Source organism: Vanellus vanellus, assembly GCF_965231255.1.
Source record: "Vanellus vanellus genome assembly, chromosome: 2".
Lineage (NCBI taxonomy): Eukaryota > Metazoa > Chordata > Aves > Charadriiformes > Charadriidae > Vanellus > Vanellus vanellus.
The window spans coordinates 144,659,413-144,679,294 of record NC_138906.1 but is presented as its reverse complement, the minus strand read 5'-3'; the positions used below and the strand labels follow the sequence as shown (position 1 = coordinate 144,679,294).

Here is a 19,882-nt window from a genome sequence, read left to right as displayed (position 1 = left end):
CTCTTCGTATGCTGTAAAGCTATCCTCCCACTACCTGTAGTCACTTCAAGGCTCGATCTCAACACACAGATAATTTCTGTACTACAGCTCTATTTCACCATTCTGAAATTCTACATAAACACTACATAATTAAAACAGCTAAAGCTTTTCCTGACAGTTTTCTTGCATTCAAATATATGTGCTCATTCTTCCAGCCATGGAGCATCATTAGTACTTGCAAAAAGTCTGCTCCTTGCACTAAACAGAATTGCTTAGCAGATCTATAAGGCATTTACTGTAATTGCTTTTGGGCGCAAACAAAGCAGTCTTTTTTCTTTTTTTTTTTCTTTTTTTCAGTAAAGTGTCAGAACTGTCAGAAGTATCCATTAGCACAGAATTTGTCCAAGAAGAATGCTATCATATTGCTGTTATTACAGGAAAGACAAGAAAAGTAATCTCAGACAAGGGCATATGACTTGGCAGACATGCGAAGCAGATATCAGCCTAATATTCCAAGAACAAACTTAACTACTGCCAGCAAGCTGACAGCTACAGTTCATGCGCATCTGCTGTTTCCCATGAACTCCATTTTGCAGAAGTGTGAAGTTAGAGACTTAACAATTCTGTCAAGTTAAGACATTAAAGAAAAAACTCAGTACTCTGAATCCATATTAAAAAAAAATTTAATATGTTTTTTTCCATGATCTAATATATAAATGCAATGGTAATAATGTACTCTTCTTTTGTAAGCTCGGATGAAATATATTGAAGTCCACTTTTCGAATATTACATAAATAATCATCTAACGCAACCTAGAAAAGAAGAAAAAAGCTTAGTCCATATGGTGCACGCAAATGATTGGCCATTAGTTTAAAAAGCAATGCATGAAACTGAACGGGGAACCACAAAAAGGCTTGACAGTTTGCCTGTTTCATTAAATAGTAGCGTAACCATCACATTCAAAGGATATTAAAAAGGCAAGTTTTGTGAAGAGAAGCATTATTTTTTTTACTAGATCAACCAGAAAATTATAAAAATAGACAAGATTTTAGGTCCTTGCATCAGAATGATGGTCTATGAATATAGAGACATCTTGGGCAAAATTATGTAGTTAAAGAAGAAGGATTAGAAGTGTTCATCAAAACTATGATGTTCCAAAGTCAGACACGCATTATGATATTCTGGAGTTTTATGTATTGCATCCTCCCAAAATAGACACATGAAGCATTAGTTAACCATGCTTAATTTGATACTCTACTCTTCACAAGCACATTAGTACAGAAATGAGTCCATCACTTAAAGAGTGCATAGTGCATGATATCACACCCACCGTACACAAAAAAGCAGGGTATGCCTTCACAGGAACTTTCTTACTGAAAGATCTAGCCTGAAAGTAAATGGGGTAAGGTGGGAGAAAAAAAAAAAATGTACTTATCAGGAAAATTTAACATTTCAGATTACACATCAAGTACTATATATAATGGTTAGAGCCAACAGACTGTATTACAAGCTTCGTCCCTTTTTATTCTGACATGCTGAAACTATAATTTTTCACTACGTGCAAGCCAGCACCATCCCTCACTGTACAAAAAAGTAATTACACAAAAAGTATGTAATACTGGGAAAGGCCTGCTGAAGTTCTTACCTGTTTTTACCTTACAGTTTACATATAATAAACCAATGTAAATTAGCATCCCTTGTTCCAACAAAGTTCCAAGTTGCATCTGATAAATATGGTTTAACATTTTTTCTCCCCTGCCAAATAACTCTTTACATCCCAAGAGACAGAAATGATGGAAGACCAGAAATGCATTTCTCTGAGTGCATCTTTTTGGTGCAGTGTTGCCATCAGTCCCAGAAGTCCAGTTATGCTCCATTTACATTTATGGGACTCTGAAAGGATCTCAGTGCCTCAGGTCCTCAGTATCTATGTATAAACATAGTCTAAACCATGGCTGAATCAAATCTACAATTTAAACCCATGTACAACTCAGATACATCTAACAGAGCCGAAGCAAATCTTCCTGAAATGCTTATTTATAAATACAAAATTCCTCCTTGTTTTGCCTTTTCTTACAGGTTAAGCAAACCAACCAACCAACCCTTTATGAATACTGATGAGCATGCATGAGTTTCTGTTAGTTTTCCATGAATCTTTCCAGACAACTGAGAAAATCAGGCTGAAACTTTATGAGGCAAAAATACTGGATCTTTTCAGAAGGCAAATTATTGTAAAACTTTGAGATGTAATAACATGTGTATGTGTACATAAATATATAAAAAAGGAAAATGCTCTTCCCTGACATAACGCTCTCTGCCTTACTATTATTAATTGTGAGATGAAAAAAAAAAAGTCATCTTGCCTGACCTTCTTAACCCAGAATGGGCTGCATGTCACTCAGAAAGCATGTTATCTTCCTTGGTAAATTGAGTCCATAATGATCTAGCATAATTGAGATAAATGCAAAAAGCCAAAAGGAGACCTTCTTTGTAAAAAGGAATGGGGGAGGGTGTGCTTAAGAGAAAGAGGGGGACCATGTAAATGTATTCACAGGCTTTCAAAAGGATCACTGTGGGACTGACAGAGCACTTTTATTACATGCTTTTATTCTAATAAAACACACAATTCCTAAAGAAAACTGCAATCTTCGTTATCTTATTTTGCCCTCTGCTGGTCATCAGTTGCAGTATCAGGAAGAGCTGACCACACTTCAGAAACTTTTCTCCCAAGATTAAGTGCTACATTACTACAACATGCTTCATATAATATCACTGAGACTTAATTTAGCATTTGAGGATTATGTTTCTTCTGGCTGTGAAAGGGGGCTGGTAACTGTTACCTTCAATCTCCAAAATATGTGGTTTGTGTGATTGCTGAGATTGTTCACATCTCTCTGCAGGTGTAAACTTTACCCTACCCTGCAATTCCAATTAAGACAGACGGTAAGTGGCTGAAAAGACCCTCAGGCAAAACAAGATGGTGATTTTATACAGGAGAACAGATGCATTTAAAGGCACCAGCCCATAACATTCACCTAAAGTCTTGAAATACCCAGCAAATGTTGCCAGCAAAAGCCCATTTCATCCATTAGGGGAGAAAGTATCCTTATCCTTGCATTAACAAAGACCATCTGATTATCAAGGAGACTAATACCCTGTTATTACTGCCAGTTATTGCCAGTTCAAGTGATTTCAACACTCTAGAGATCCCGCACTGTCAATTATTCTTCACTGATGATGATGCAGGCTGGAAGCAAGCAATCAGTGAGGATTTTTTTCATTTTAATCAAGATTTAATCAAGCCCATCCATTAAAAAAAAAAAAGGGGTCAGAGGCAATGGTGCCAAGATCAACATTCAGTCAAATGAAATGCTAATGCTGCCCTAATCTGGTTTCCTTGTGTTTATACTTTTCTGTATAGTCTGCAATTACATGATCACATTACCTATTTTCCACAGAACCCTCCCAGTGCATAACAAGGGCAGGGCTCTAGGAATGAAGTGGGAAGGAAGGGGGGGTAAGGTTCTGCCTGTTCTCTTCAGAAGCTGGTTGGCGTGTTGGGAGCCAGGGGAACCAACATGCTAAGAATTATCAAGTTATCTGAAAGGCTCTGAAGAACTGAATTCTCTTCCTGCTTCTATCCCAAAGTTTCCATGCAATACCAGCAACCAAATTTTAAACAGCTGGACAATAAATGCACACTTCTCATTTTCTATCCCTGATATGAGGCATTTCAGGCCAGGCACTGGGCATTTTTCTAAGCCACAACTGCAACCACAGTTGATGTGTTTTATATACTGTGCATTATGGGTTGAGGGGTGGGGAATAAAAAAGGAAAATCAACATATTTCAGCTTGAACAAAGATAGTGGACAGTTTTGACCTTGAATTTTCTTTATCTGTTTCCTGCTCCTAAATGGAATAAACAGTTTCCTTGCGCAGATGACAACAAAAACTAAGGCATCAGGTGAAACAACATGAACAGGAATGCATTAAATGCAAATTATAAGTACTCTGTATTAAAAATAAAGCCCAAGGCTAGATATTATTAATAAAAAATATAAACATTAATCAACTAACTAACCACTGACTGGAAAAAAGAGGGATGCCTCATTTTATCTTCAGAAAAACGAAGAAGGGCTCTCCTACTATCTCTACTGCATAAAATACTGTGATCACAGGTAATGCTATAATTGAGGATTATATTAATGGTGTAAATGCAGAGATAAATCTGGCATTTCTTTACTTTGAAGTCGTATCTTTTCAGACTACCTTGACTGGTAGTATTGGGTGCAATACTCAAAGTATATGCGTATGTGTACTTGTAGACATAAGAAACGCTTTACAGTGCTTCTTGCAAGTTTTGTTTTTCCAGATAAAGGCAGACACAGCACAGCTGATGAAACATTCTTTTGCTTTTGTTTATGTACCAACAAGCAATTCAGAGTGAGGCTAAAATAAGAGCATAAAAGAAAAACAGAGTAGGACTCCACAGTTCTTCAGGATTCATTATCCACTGTTCCAAGCAAATAAAGTCTTTCCTAATTCACTTGGCTGTGGGTCAGAAAAGAAATAAACAGAAAGCACCTTTCCCAACATAGCTTTGAGCGAGCATGGCTGGTCATGTTAGGGAATGATTCCCTCCTCCCACACATACCAACCAGCAGTTGAAGGCAACATGCTCTGCTCTCCTGGCAGCCATTCCACTGTACTATGAAATGCCATATGCAGAATTGCTTTCTATGGTGCTGATCCTATGCTGGAACATAGTTGCATTTATAAAAGTCTGCTTGAAGTTTCTCTCCCAGTAATACGGCTTTTAGGCAGTATTTATATATATGCAATTGGACCTGGCTGTAAGTAAACTGCCTCCTGTACATACAGATAAATATAATATTCATACAGAAGTAATTGTAATACTTAAAGGGTTTGTGTTTTGTTTTTTTTTCATTTAAACTCTTAAAGTAATTAAAGGTAAAATATTTGAAATTAAGTATACAGCTGTAAGTCTTCTAACAACATATATGCCCAATGCTTTGTGAAGATTAGCATCAATTATGTTTATTTAAATAAATAAAAGGGAAGGAATCTCACATGTTCTAGATGAATATAGGCTTGGCTGGCAATGTCATAAATCACATCTCTCACATTTTTCTCTTGCTTGCCTCTTATGAAATCCTCTTGTGAGACTCCGTGCTAGACATAGGAAGGAAAATCAAAAAGAGAAAAACCCTCAATAAATACCAAGTTTCCATTTTAGCTTCTCAAAAACCTGTCCCAGCAACCAAACTAATGACACAAGACTGAAACAGCCTAAATGTTTTACCACTGCCCCCTTCTTTTTTATTTCCCTTTTTTTTTTTGTCAGTCACTTGGAAAAAAAATATCAAGAGAACAAAGAGAACAAGTTGGTACAGACTCTCTGTGCATGAATTAGTTCCCTAAATACTTTGTGGTCAGTCAGATAACCAAGTCATATTTTAAAGTTTTGGGAATTTAGATCAGTTCTGATGCCCAATTTTTAAAACCACAATCCAAGAATTGATATTAAGCAGAAGAAAGCCAGCAACAGCTAACACAGAAGCTGCTAACACAGAAGCTGTGCTGGCTTGTGAAGTAAGTCATTACCTTGGGATTGGTGTGCACCCCCAGGCTTGTAATAAAAAAACAAACAAAAAAAAAACCAACAACAACAACAAAACCCAAAACAAGAAAAAAAAAACAAAACCACAAAACAAAAATAAACCCCACCACCTAAAAAACCCACCACAAAAAAAAAATAACCCCAAACTCATTCTTTGACTATAATGACCAATGTAAGACATAATATGGTAGATTCAGAATTGAACCAGTTGCCTGTTCTTCTCAAATACACTCAGACATGTGAAAGCTGTATAGAAGTAGGTAGGCAGGCTTCACAGGAGACAGAGTTCCGGTAGAACTCTGCGATACTCGCCAGAAGCTGAAATGCTTAGAAGATGCTCAGTCTGCACAGAAGGGATGCAAGCTGTTTTTACAGTTTCACTGTAAAACACCTACCATGGCAAGGAATGACTGTGAATTTTCAGGCTAGGTTTGAAAAGCTAAAAACTTGGAAGTCCTCCCATACCATCCAGTCCCAGAAGGGCTGAAAGCAGGGTGCAGCTCCTTTCTGCAGTGTTATAACGCTGACCTATATCAGTACCTACATTTTTTGCAACTACCTAAATTACTAAACTTCAAATCAAAACTTTCAATTGTATTGAAATTATATTCAGAAAATACTAACACTACTGCCTTAAGCATCACCATAATTACATAAATTGTGGTTAAGTATAAAAAGAACAGCATTAACATTTAAAGATAAAGATTGGAGATGAATGAGTAACAGCTGCAAAGCCTACAGATCCAGGCAGAGAACATTAATGGAAAAAATTGAGCTTTAATCCCATTTTATCCAAATTGGAAGATCTGCTAAATTCCAATGCAAATTAGGTGTATAGTTTAAATTGGAGGACTACACCATCTCCTATGGCAATGTATGGAGAGTATGCTTATAGCCACCAAATATGTACCCCCAAAAAAAACCCCAACCCCCCCAAAAAACCCCAAAACCAAGACCACCAGCACATTGATGAAAAGATAGTAAAGAGAAACCCAAGAAGGTTGTTCAGAAGTAAAATTTCTCACAGTGCCTCCTTTCTGGGGATAAGAAAAGAAAAAATACAAAACCAACATAAAAACCCCCAAACCCAGTCCCCATTCCATATGTGTATTTCTCTACATTAATGGAGAAAATCCTGAAAGCTAAATACTAGCACATTTCATTAAAAAAAAAAAAGAACAAAACCAAATAATAATTAAAAAAAAAAAAAATAACAGAAACACTGGGGTTTCATGAAGGTCACTCCTTTCACCTCCCAAAAGATACAAAACCATGACAATGGCATATTACTAGGTCACAGCAGAATGAGTTAAAATAAAGAAAAAAGGTGTTCTGTTTCAGGCCTAATAAATTACGATCTCATATCTAGTGTTGAGAGACAGAGTTAGAAACACTATATCGTTCAATTCCAGACAACTTGCCTCTCCTTACCAACATACAAACGTCCATGGGAAGAAAGACCTTTTGTCTTGTACTGTGATATGGAGTTGCTCTTAAACAGGTAACTATGCCTTGTGCTTTCCCAATGTGACTGGCTGCATGGTCGGCATGGATGTCCCTCACACCTAAAATTGCAGAAATAATATGTTTAGAAACATACTGCCAGGCCTTTTGAGGGGCATAATCTTCCCTGATGCATATCGCAGTCATATTTAAGGAAAGCTAAGTGCATTGGTTCACAATATAACTGCCTTTGTTCATAAATTGCCTTGAGATCTCAGAGGTGCAAATCAGTAGGCAAATTCGTTGATTTCCACATTCAGGAGCAAGATGCCTCTTAGCTTGTTGCAGTTTTTTAGCAGAGCGGCACCTATTCAGATATAATGCACTGGTACACAAACTCATTTTCATTGGCATGTCCTCCCTTAGGATAACAGTATTCCAAGAACTGTTCTTCCTGCCAGAAAAATCATTCAAGTGTGAGATTCCTGACAAGCATTAATGCTTACAGCATGTTTTCATGATTAGCTGCAGCTGATTCAGCAGTGTACTGAAGCCAAAGAGGATTGTCCTACGCTTTCCCCCTGAACCTGTAGTTCTGCCACCTCCCTTGTGCTGTCAGGGGCAACGAGACAGTGGCAGCAGCATGGCAAATTGAATCAGATCACCAAAGCAACGGAAAACTAACTTCAGTTACTGCATGGGCACACAACTGTAAGAAAAGAAAGAATAGGGAAATGAGTGGGGCAGAGCAGCACCATCACTCTTCATGGCAAGACCATACAAGATTGGCTTAGACAATAAAGCCACTATGTTTTCACAGGACTGACCTGGAATAAAATGAAAATTTAAAGGAAAATTGAAATTAAAATCCACAAAAGCTCTAACAGAAGCAGCATTCTACAAAGAAATGAGGATACAGGAATTACAGACCAATGAGCCTAACTGACACCTGAAAATTATACTGGTCATACCACACTCACTGCCCAAGCGTGCTTGAGCCTTTGCGAAACAGTGGCTATAGGCAGATTACCCGGACTTATTTTGGCAATGGAAGCCGAAAGCAGAGTGTGGCTTGCAGGAATCAATGGATATAACTTACTGATACTGACTGAGCAGCTCAGGCTTTATGTATAACTAGGAATTAAAGGGGGGAAAAAAAAAAGGTCCAAGAGTTAGCAGTGCTCATGCTCAACCTGGGAATATATCCCAAAAGTGAGGTTCTGAAAAGGTTTAACAAAATTATTGAGTGGTACCAGACTCCTAACTACTGAAGCAATGAATCAGAGAGCACAATATTAATATTTTAAAATGACAGGAGCTGGGAGGAAGTACCAGGACTTCGGACGTCAAATTTACCAGTCAAAATGAGCTTGACAAAAGAAGTAACCCAAAATCAGTAAGAATAAAGCAGCACTACCACTAGAAGAGATACACAAACTGGAGACAGGTGAGGAACAAAGTAGCTAAACACAACAAGAAACTTAGCAAACATGACTTGTAATGAAACCAGGTCCCCCTAGTTTAGAAAAGACTGCTGATGGGAAACACCAAGGAAAGGACTGTGTTCAAATAATTTCTCCACTTGTGGGAAAAAAACACAGAAGTTAACTGTTTAATATGCAGTGAAAGAGACTTTTGCTTAGGTATTTTGTTACACTGGTATATTTAAGAGAATTTAAACATGACAATAGGGCACACAGAAAATCCAGAGACCCCCCCAACAGATTTTCAGGAAGAGGATCATCTGACTTGTATCAGGAGTGACCCAAGCATGACTGAACTTCTTCAGGATCAAAGACATTTCTCAGAATGGAAGACGCTGGTATTTCTCATACTCCTACATTTCTTCAATCAGAAGATCAGAAAGACACTTGCAGCATGTCACTGACTTCCTACTGAGGAAGTGAACATCAGATGTTGAGATAGGTTCCTCATTTCAAATTTCCTCATTTCCGTGTATTTCAAATACACGGAAAAACTTCTTTACGGTGAGGGTGACAGAGCACTGGAACAGGATGCCCAGGGAGGTTGTGGAGTCCCCTTCTCTGGAGATTTTCAAGACCCGCCGGGATGCAGTCCTGAGTAATGTGCTCTGGGCAATCCTGCTTTAGCAGGGGAGTTGGACTAGATGATCTCTAGAGGTCCCTTCCAACTCTGAAAACTCTGTGATTCCGTGATTTCTTCCTAAGAAGAATGTGCTCATCATATCCCTCTTTTTACTTTTTAAACTATTTCAACCTCAGCATTGGCCTTCTATCAGATTACTACAATAAGCTAAAGGAAAACATTGCTACTACAGTACTAAATACTACTAAATAATAATAATTCTTACACTTCTTTTACATCTGAGCTCATATAGGGAATATTTCCATAATGCAATAGACATCTAAAAGTCAGTCCCCCTTTTCTTCACTGCAAATGAACAGCTCATTCCAAATCTGTGACTCTCATATTAGACATGACACAGATACTGGCTCTTAAACACATGGATCACATCATCTTGGTTACGTTTTTTCTAGCTATTCATTTATTGGCAGTTAACCTACTTTTAGGAAAAGGAGAAGATTCAGACCCAAATTTACAACATCACTAAGGGAAGTTTATAGGTTGGGAAGTCAGCCGTTTCAAGACAAACAGTGTACATCACTACAATATAGAACTACAGCTACAGAATAACTACAGCACTTTGTGTTCTGACAAGTGGGACAATCAGAAAATATGGTGAAGAGCTGAATTTACCACATTCTGTAATAGGAGCAAGAAAAGATAAAAGAGTGTTAAGCAACAAAGAACAGAGCCATAGGAAACCACACTTCAAGGAGCTTTCCACTGAGTAGCTTCTAAGGAAAGTTCGTAGTTCTAGGACAGGTGCACCAAGATTCCAGATTTATGATTAAGCATTCAAAGGATACCTGAAGTATTACGTAAGACAACTTTTACTGAAATTTAACACCAGTGGATAGAGAGCGGACTTTCTGAAACATCAATAAATACTGTACATGCACTAATGACTCATCAACAAAATCAAAAAAGGGGAAAACGCCTACCCAGCATTTCCAAGGTGAGGTACAAGAGAGCACTCTGAGTATTCTCAGCATACGTTTCAAGCTCCTGGATGTTACGGTATGCTCTATCATCCAAATTCTTCTCCTGTAATATGAACACAGAACTTCAGTAAAATGTAAACGTAACTACTATTTGTACAAGTTTATTACTACAGTCAGGTGAGCCTAAACCACTATTAGAAAAAAAAGGACAAAATTAAGAGATAGGAAGAAGGTATAAACTCAGATAGAAGTAGTCATTAAAGCTTACAGCACATCTAACATAACCAAATAACTACATGCAACTACAGCAAAGTCTGGTTACTAGAGCAAATATAAGCTTTTGCAAAAATAAGAAATCGGAATTCTTCATTAAAAAAGATCCAGCTGAAACAAAACATCATATGGTATTCTTACATTATGGGGTTGCCAATTTTAATACTTAATTTGCATCTGAAGCACAGAGAAATTTAGATAAGTAGAAATGCATTTTTTAAAACAAGCACAAAAATCAATCCATCAAGTACACACCTGAGTTTCAAAGTCATATGCAAATACCCCCCAAAATATAGCATCCTCCAGCATTCTTCCTCTCCTAGTGGCTTTTGCGGTAAAATACACCAGTCTTAATATTAAAGACCAGTCTTAAAATTAAAAAACTCTGAAGTCTTTCACAGCAATGACACTCCGCAAGTAACTGCCCATCAATTTTCTCGAAGTATAACTTCATGAGACACTAACGTTAGCAGCAAAGCTAGCTTAAGAAATTCCTGCCCTCAGTTATTCAGAGTTGGTAGCAGCATCACTGTAACAGTGAAATTCTTCCTCTTGTTTTTCCCATAAAAAGGATGGTTGTTTTAAAATTCATCTGATTTGAATGCTCCAATTTACAACACTGCTTAGAAAAAACTCCACAGCCATGGTAAGGAGCAGCAGTGCGACAGAAAGGTTCAGACGGGTCGTTTAATTTTTGAGATTTTATATCCATGATACATCACAAGAGAAGGCTATTTAGGGGCAAAATTGGCATGGTAAGAAAAGAGGTGAGGAGGAATAAGATGATGCCAATGATGTAGATTTGTGCAACTTGTTGCAATATGCAAGATGTCCTTTCTCTTGGGGCAGGATTGGAATCGCACAAAAAGAGACCATGTATGGGTTTCCCTTCTTGCACATCTTCATTTCCATTTCTATTAAATGGAAATTAAATTTCTATTAAATATTTTCCAGAATTCTTAACAGTTGCCTATGGAGACCTTAATACTTAATCCCATAGGATGGAGCTTCTCTCGCTTACATACAGAAAGGTATCTAAACGTAACTCCCAATGGATTACCTCTAGGGGTGATCACTTCAAATCAGGAATAGAGACCAGCAACAGAAAACATGAGCATAGATACACAGGTTATCAGAGGAAGGAAGAAAGATGTCCAGTCACAAACTACATCTATTTTAAAGCAAAACTAAACAAAGGATACTATTAGCCTTTTTGGCCAGAAAGAGTAGAAATTATGAGTAGTGGCATCAAGACAAAATTAAAAGGAAATATAGCAGTACCATTCTTAAAGAGACACACTACTATCTGGAAAAGATTAATTACTTAAGCTTTTGTTTTAAACACAAGCACATAAAATTAAGGGGGAAACACCACATACAACTAAAAACAGAATCAGACCTTCAATGGTAAATACTTACTCTTTCATCAATGATCTTCATGAACCACATTTTAGTCAAGTTATGCCTCTTGACAGCCTGAAAATTATCAAAAAAGACATCCATGTTCATGTATACAAAGTGACGGTAGTACTGCATTCTGAAGGTTGAAATAAATTTTAGATAATCCTTTTCTTACAAGGATTGTATTCCCTGGGTTAAATCAAAGCGGTATGTCAGTGGAAAATCATAGAATCATACGACTGGCTTCTTCAACGGGCATTTGTTACAAGTTGTTGTACACAAAAAAATGAAATCTTGGACATCAAGCCAATTAACTAAAAGCATTTATTTAAAAGTATTTTTGAAAGTTATTTATTCTTTCATGGAGTCATAAGTTCCCACAAAATATTTGTAGGTAACTATGTTCGCTCTCCAAAGAGAACAGAGTTTCCTCTGGAGTCAAGGAATAAAAAGATTTCCCCTGTAAATTTTCGAGAAAACATCAGTACAACATACCAATATGTACTGTAAAGACAGCATCCTGACAAAGTAACATAACAAGTATTATGGTTTTGTTTAAAAAAGTATCCCACAACATTTCATATTCACACATTCTTCTTTTGGCTCTTATCTTGTATTTGACTTCCTTCCCATAATACTTCATTCTATCAGCTTACAGTAGCTGCTCTTTTAGAAGGTTCTAAGACTGTGGCCCGTGACCCTAAGATGACGAGTTAGCAATGTATGGAATTACCATCCCCGAAGAAATTCAAAATTCAACTCAATGTGACCCTAACAACTTAACCTAAATTTGATGTTACAAATTCTTTGAATGGCAAGTTGGACTAGATGACAACTAGATCCCTACCAACTAAGTTATTCTGTGCTTCTATATCAGCATCAAGGGGAAATCCATTTACACTGCCTTCAGACCTTCAATCATCCATCAAACATGTCCTAACCAGATCCAAAAGTTTTGCAAGAAAGCCTCTGTTTCTTTGGCCATGACCAGCAGAGGAACAGATTTGTAGGTGTACTTTATGCGTGATGTTCTAGTGCCTGCAGAACTCGGGCATCTTGGTAAAAATAAACTGTTAAGTTCACAAGTACATTCCCTTTTACCCAATGCACACAAAAGGATCTGTGCAAAACATTATATATAAATAGAAGTCATCAAGCAACTCCTGATGCAAGGAGAAGACTGTATCAAGACTCTTCCTCAGTGGATAAGGAATTGGCTAGATGGCCGCACTCAAAGGGTTGCAGTCAATGGCTTGATGTCCAGTGGAGATCAGTGATGAGTGGTGCTCCTCAGGGGTTGGTACTGGGACCAGTGCTGTTTAACATCTTTGTTGGTCACATGGACAGTGGGATTGAGTGCACCCTCAGCAAGTTTGCTGATGACACCAAGCGGTGTGGCGCAGTCAACACGCTGGAGGGAAGGGATGCCATCCAGAGGGACCTGGACATGCTTGAGAGATGGGCCCATACAAACCTTATGAAGTTCAACAAGGCCAAATGCAAGGTCTTGCACCTGGGTCGTGGCAATCCCAAGCACAAATACAGGCTGGATGAAGAAAGGATTGAGAGCAGCCCTGAGAAGGACTTGGGGGTGCTGGTGGATGAGAAGCTCAACATGAGCTGACAATGTGCGCTTGCAGCCCAGAAAGACAACTGCATCCTGGGCTGCATCAAAAGAAGTGTGGCTAGTAGGCCAAGGGAGGTGATTCTGTCCCTCTACTCTGCTCTCGTGAGACCCCACCTGGAATACTGTGTCCAGCTCTGGGGTCCCCAATGTAAGAAAGACATAGACCTGTTGGAGTGGGTCCAGAGGAGGGCCACAAAGATGATCCGAGGGCTGGAGCACCTCTCCTATGAGGAGAGGCTGAGAGAATTGAGGCTGTTCAGCCTGGAGGAGAGAAGGCTCCAGGGAAACCTTATAGCAGCTATCCAGTATTTGAAGGGGGCATACAAGAAAGCTGGAGAGGGACTTTTTGCAAGGGCACGTAGTGATAGGATGAGGGGGAATGGCTTCAAACTGGAAGAGGGTAGATTTAGATTAGATATTAGGAAGAAGTTTTTCACTATGAGGGTGGTGAGGCACTGGAAAAAGGTTGCCCAGATAAGTTGTGGAGGCCCCATCCCTGGAGGTGTTCAAGGCCAGGCTGGATGGGGCTTTGAGCAACCTGGTCTAGTGGGAGGTGTCCCTGCCCATAGCAAGAGGGTTGGAAATAGATGATCTGAGAAGTCATGGAGGTCTGGTGAGGTTCCTGCGCACTGGGGGGGTTGGAACTTTATGATCTTCAAGGTCCTTTCCAACCCAAACCATTCTATGATCTTTCAGGTTCCTTCAACCTAAACCATTCTATGGTTCTACTATCCAGTATGAAGGTCTTAGGCTTGTCCTCATACCCTATTTGCTAGTTCAACCTCTGTGCTTAGTCTCCTGTCTTTTTGTACAGCTTAATCTCTTCAGGCAGGTCTAGCACTGGCTCAGGAAAGTATACTTATGTACTTTACATGCTATTAACTTACAGATTACCACAATTTATTCTGTCCTTCACCAAAACAGAAGAGAAAAAAGCAGGTGGTTCACAGAAGTCTGACCCTCCAAGTAGGTCCTACCTAAATATCTTCCTTCTCTGACTCTGCTCTTTGATTGTAGGTAACTTAAAACATCACAGACACACACACAATTTACATTATATGTTTTTTATAAAATAACGCTATTAACTATGCAACACAGCAGACACAAAACAACAACATTATTTCCCACAGTAACATTTTAGTTAAGTGAAGTTTAGGAGAGTAAAGGTATATTTTACCCTCCATAGTTCTGTAGCAACTGGCTGATGTGGTGGGTTATCGCAGTATATATCTTCCACAGCCTCCCTCCAGAACTGCATTCGCATCAATCCTATAGTCTTCTGAGTTATGGAGTCTTTAATCTGGAAAGGACACATCTGGAGTGAAATTCACAGTGTCTTTAAGGCATTTGGTCTATCTACACTGAAAAGACAGACACAGGATATAGCCAAACTCAGTAGGGAAAGTGCTCAATTCTGAATTAATGTTTACTCCTCATAAAGCATACAAACACTACAGAGTTTAAAAAAAAAACAACCCACAACCTGATTTTGAAACCCATGGAGATTACATCCTGGGCTACCCTCACGTTAACCTTCCCAGAAGGAGAAGCAGTGGTAACAACAGCAAGGGAGGGCAGCACCACGGGTTGCCAAAAGCACAGCCCACAGAAGCTGATCTGGGATTTTGCTTGGTCAGCACATTTCCCAGATCGCTCCTTTCTGGCAAGCATTACCAACTTTCCTGGTTGCACTGGCAGTTTCCGGCCACCTAGTAAAGGGGAGAGACTGCAGCCACTCCCCTCCCAAAAGTCTATAATTATAAACTTCCCTCCGGGCAGCCTTTCCATCACCTAGCTTCTGCCAACAAAGACCTGGGACTGATTATATCATCCAAGTTTTTGACCGACCTTCTACGTATGGGATTTAGCTGCACTTTACCAATTCAGCCACTACATCTGAAGGCAGTACATAGATGCAATACTATAACAAACAGGCTGCAGTCCTTGAGACTGTTATAATTTAGTTTTAAAATGCACAACAAAGAGGAAAGTCAGAAAAACTATATACATAAACAAAATAAATTGGGGGAGGTTACCTACTTTCCAAGGGACCTTCAAAACTAGAGGTTTGTATTGCACTATTTATTCATTGCCCCTTATAGTAAAAAACGTTAATCTCAGCAAAATACCACCTACTAGTGTAATTTAGAATACTGAAACTGTTATTTTCCATTCATAGAGTTCACAAATATATTTTAATACCTGCCTGAGCCAGTTCCACATTGAAGGCTCTCAAGGCAAAAGCAGAGGTTCGAGATTCCGCAGGCAACAACAGAGAACACAGAAACCCTTCATAGTCACGCTTTCTATAAAAGGATGAAAAAATAACTTTATTATTTATAGCTCTATGTAAATTGGGTGTGCTATTGCTTAGCACTGAAGTCCTAAATAGTAGCAATGAGTTACATAGTTAAAAACTCTTCACAAAAGTAGCCGGTTTTAAGCTTATTTTAAAATAAGACAAACTCCAAGAAAGAGGGGATGCTGTCTGAACTTCAGTGCACCTCCCAAATCCAGATCTCATGACATTCGGCTAAAGGCATGGAACAAGGCTGTGGCAGAACTGCAAACAGAATCCAGACTGTCCGACTTCCAGACTTCTGCTCCAAACATGAAACCACATTTCTTTAAAAGATTGTGCTTTGGAGCTCAGCAGAAGAGCACTTGCTTAACCAGTAAGGTTTTCTTTATTGACAACTATATTCAAAGTATAAAAACTCTGGGTCTTGGCAGTTTCACTGCAGGTAACTTGTTGCCAATCTAGAGTGATGTGCCTTTGTTTGGCCACTTGGGTGTGCCACTGAATTAAAAACAATCACAGTGTACAGAATCATAAATTGCAAAATCATACATAACTGAATTGCAAAATCATACATAACTGAATTGCAAAATCATACATAACTGTAGCTAACAAAAACACTTAGTCACCTCTGAAAAGCTAAATCGCTTGTTTTGAACATTTTGGTGTACTTTCAGATAAGCCTGTGACCTGATTCTTTATTATAACAGGACCAGCAACTCCAAGTTTTGCCTCAGGAGTACATAACCAGGTGTCAAGGAAAACACATTTACTCCTTTTCATGAGGTCTGCTGTTCTTACATGTACTCATATTTCTTTTCAATGCAAGCTTAAAATAGAAAAGCCAAACAAAAACCAAGGGTTATTAGGGTTGCTACTTTTAGCATCAAATAAAAAGGAAGTGAGATTTAACAGAGGTTCTTACCCCTACAATACAGGGCAGCTGATAACTAGCAAATGCTTAGAGTTTTCACAACAGTTGTGAAACCTGTTTTAGAGTTTGATGCAAATCCAGAAGCATGAACAAAACACAGAAAAAAAGAAAGATATTTCTGAATTTTAGCAGGCTTTAAAGGTCACCTTCATATTAAAGAACAGATGCATCAAACCTCCCTCAACTAAGACACTTTCTGAAAATTATTATCAGCTCAAAACCTAGGTTGGTTTTTTTTTTTTTTTTTTCCAGGCTAACTGTAGTAATATCCAGTATTGCCCACCCTTGGCAGAGCTGCAACGTTTACAGCCACATTTTCCAGTTTCAGCTATGCAGTTTGCCTGGCTTGTTCACAAAATGCAGAACCACCTCTACTTCCAGAAAGGAAACAAAGAAACATATTACACAAAGTAAACAGCAGTACAATAGAGAAATTTGTCTTCCCTCTAGTAATGGTATTGGCATGTTGAGGGTTGGGTTTGTTTGTTTTGTTTGTTTTTTTTTTTCAATTACTCTAAGCTTAAAAATTAGGTGTAGCAAGAAATAGCTAAGAAAAAAAAAATCAGAAAGAAATGTGAATTTTATGTTGACAGTGGGCCCCTGGACATAACAGCAGAAAAGCTAATCTATTGAGCCTCAGCCTGTAAAATAAAATCAATATTGCTATAGATCATGTTCTACACCAACTCTGCGTATTACGGCAAGGAACGAAGAAAGGAAGGAATGACCTTAAGTCTGGTATTGAGTGTTCTTCATAGTTTCCTTCTCAAATAAGCTTACATATGAACCCATAGAGGGAAGAAAAATTTGTTATGGCCATTACTGGACTTTCAGTGTAATGAAAAATTTTAAGTCTTAAAAAGAATTTCTTCCATGTTACAAAACTCCATAATACCATTAATTCACAAGCTTGTCTTCCAGAGCAGACATTATAGACAGCAAGAGACAGAAAAATTACCTGCTAGGGAAACATCTTTTTAATCAAATAGCTTAAAGCTACTTGTAAAGAGTCACTTAACATAAAAAGGAAAGCCCCCAAAAAAGTATATCTTGCATATTGCAAAAAGTTGCACAAATCTACATCATTAAAGCATAACTCAGTTGTTCTTCCTAATGTGTCGGAGACTCAAATTCAGGACTGAGGAGTTGCTGATGCTTGTAGAGCCCCAAGTGTTTTATTTCTGTTTAAATAGTAAGTCCTCCCTCTTCCTCTTGTTTTTTGTAACTTGAGAGCTACTGCGAACAGCAGCTTCAATTAAATGACACCAAAAGCAGAACCACCTTTCATTTTATTATTCTGAATGCTTGTGTATTTTTATAAGTAGTCCTTTTTAATGGTTTAACAAAAATAACCAAAGAAAAATCTAAATTCAACTATCTCAGCTTCTGTGTCTTGGAACCTAACAATTCTGTTCACAGTTGTTTGTTACTGAAAATATTTTCCCTATATATTACACCTGTATACGCAGCCTCTGATCTCCTGAGTAACAGGTGAACAAATCATGGCTAGAGTAATCAGGAAAACAAAGCTGTAATCTGAAGTTTTATCAAGGAAAACGCAACCTGGCTATGCATTCTGATGCATCTGTGAAGGTCTGTTGCTTGGTGTTGCACAGAAAATTTAAAATTGTCGCATTTCCTCCCATTAGTTTTCCTACTTCAAATATTACTGCTGACTACACACACCTTTATATCTTTTACAAGCACCAGCTTGGAGAAGACAATCCTGTTCCACTCTTCCTATACACGCTTGGAAGCCTTCTCCCTGCTTTCATCAACCACCCAAGGACAACTGTATCCAAAGAGAAAGCATTCAAGTCTTTTTGTACAACAAGACTTGTTTAATTTTTTACTTTGTACCTCTGAACCCCTTTTGGACCAGAAAGCAGCACGTTGTTTACGGCCCAGAAGCCAAGCAGGAAACGTTGCCTGGCCTGGAAGTGTCTGAGCTGCGCTCATGCTTCTCTTGGAGCATTTTGGATTTGACCAAAACTGGATACTTTTGGAAACTAGACTTCCTCCCTCTCCTGTATCCAGGTCAGGGAAAGCACTTGAGCTGTCTGTCCAGCTGTCAGATTTCCTCTGCTTTTGCTCATTTTCCCAAGGAGTACTTGGGAAGCTTGGCTATTTCCCAGTAGCCAAGAAGATCTGAAAGCACCTCTTATTTCCACACACCCACTTCGGTGATCTTCCTCTCCGAAAGGCCGAGGCAACGAAATGGAAACGTTCAATCTTCCAGAAGAAAAGCAACTGTGAAGGAAGTGGGGGATGGAAACTGCCGTTTACAGGTTAAATCATCCACGTAGCTTAAGTATTTCTCTCGTTTCGGTTGCTCCTCCCGAAAAGGCCAGGCCCCGGCGCAACCCCATCCACCGGCGCCGCTCGCTTCAGGGCCGCAGGGGTTACTGGGCGCGCCGGGCCGCCGCAGGCGAGGCCGAGGGCGGCCTGGAGGAAACTCCGGTCACCTTCTCTGGGAAACTCAGCACAGCCTTTCCGTCAGGAGGGAAGCGCTCGCAAGCCTTCCACTGACAAACTCGCCGACCCCGAGAAAAAACAAACCCCACGCATTGGCAGGCCTCTCCCCTTGCTCCCCTCCCCTCCCCGGGCACTCACCGCACCAGCTCGGCGCAGTACTGCACCTCTCCTCCGGGAGCCCGACGGCTCCAGCCCGCCGCCGCCCTCCCGCCACCAAGCTCCGGCCACGGCAGACCACCGCGGGCGCCCGCCGTCCTCAGCCTGCGGTGGCAGGGCCCTTGCCGCAGCCCGCCCAGCACCATGGCGGCGGCCGCCATGCTGCCCACCGCTCCGCCCCTCCGGTGTAAGCGTTTAACAGAGGAAGCACCGGTAGATGGCAGCCGAGAACGCGCGGTTTTGTGGGAGCCGTACGGCCTTTTGTTGTCCTGCAAATGGCGCCTGTTGCGCCGCCTTTGCCTCAGTTTCCCCCCGGCTGCCGAGGCGGGAGCTGCCGGCGGCTGTTTGAGGTGAATTCCTCCGCCCCCCGGGAAACCAAGCACTTGGGGGTTTAAACCGGCTAGCTCCCTACCCCACCCCCAAAACTGAGGAAGCTGGATTGTAAAAATGCCCTCGCTATGGGCAGTGAGGCATAGGAAAACTTGCAGGAGCAGATGTGAGACTGGGGAAAAACCTCGGGGCCGGTGTGCTGGATGAGGGGCAGCAGAGCTGGCCCCAGGGCTCAGTCTGCAGTGAAATGTTTTGTTTCAGTTTTGCAACAGAGG

The 19,882-nt window shown here is 39.8% G+C and overlaps 1 protein-coding gene across 4 annotated transcripts; it reads right to left on the bottom strand.

Moving 5' to 3' along the window:
• Positions 1–644: 644 nt before the first annotated feature.
• Positions 645–19,448, bottom strand: NDUFAF6 (NADH:ubiquinone oxidoreductase complex assembly factor 6). 4 transcript variants are annotated; one of them, XM_082498997.1, is made up of 9 exons: positions 19,260–19,448; positions 15,620–15,719; positions 14,591–14,713; positions 11,805–11,861; positions 10,113–10,215; positions 7,054–7,187; positions 5,073–5,174; positions 1,310–1,366; positions 645–791 (listed from the first exon to the last, which is right to left on the bottom strand). In XM_082498997.1, exons 1-9 carry the CDS (start codon positions 19,436–19,438, stop codon positions 663–665), a joined length of 984 nt encoding a protein of 327 aa, XP_082355123.1. In that variant the 5' UTR covers positions 19,439–19,448; the 3' UTR covers positions 645–662. The 4 variants fall into 4 exon arrangements, with proteins under 4 accessions (XP_082355123.1, XP_082355124.1, XP_082355125.1 ...); XM_082498998.1 differs by having other exon boundaries at positions 1,310–1,361; XM_082498999.1 differs by having other exon boundaries at positions 15,616–15,719; positions 19,260–19,397.
• Between the last annotated feature and the right edge of the window lie 434 nt (positions 19,449–19,882).

What these genes read in the sequence shown, in the direction of transcription:
- NDUFAF6 (XM_082498997.1), bottom strand. Translation starts at nt 19,438, where the DNA reads ATGGCGGCCGCCGCCATGGTGCTGGGCGGGCTGCGGCAAGGGCCCTGC. An exon ending in TACTGCGCCGAGCTGGTGCG is followed by an intron (nt 15,720 to 19,259) that starts GTGAGTGCCCGG and finishes ATCCTTTTATAG; the next exon opens with AAAGCGTGACTATGAAGGGT. An exon ending in CCTCACCTTGGAAATGCTGG is followed by an intron (nt 7,188 to 10,112) that starts GTAGGCGTTTTC and finishes CTGCAATTTTAG; the next exon opens with GTGTGAGGGACATCCATGCC.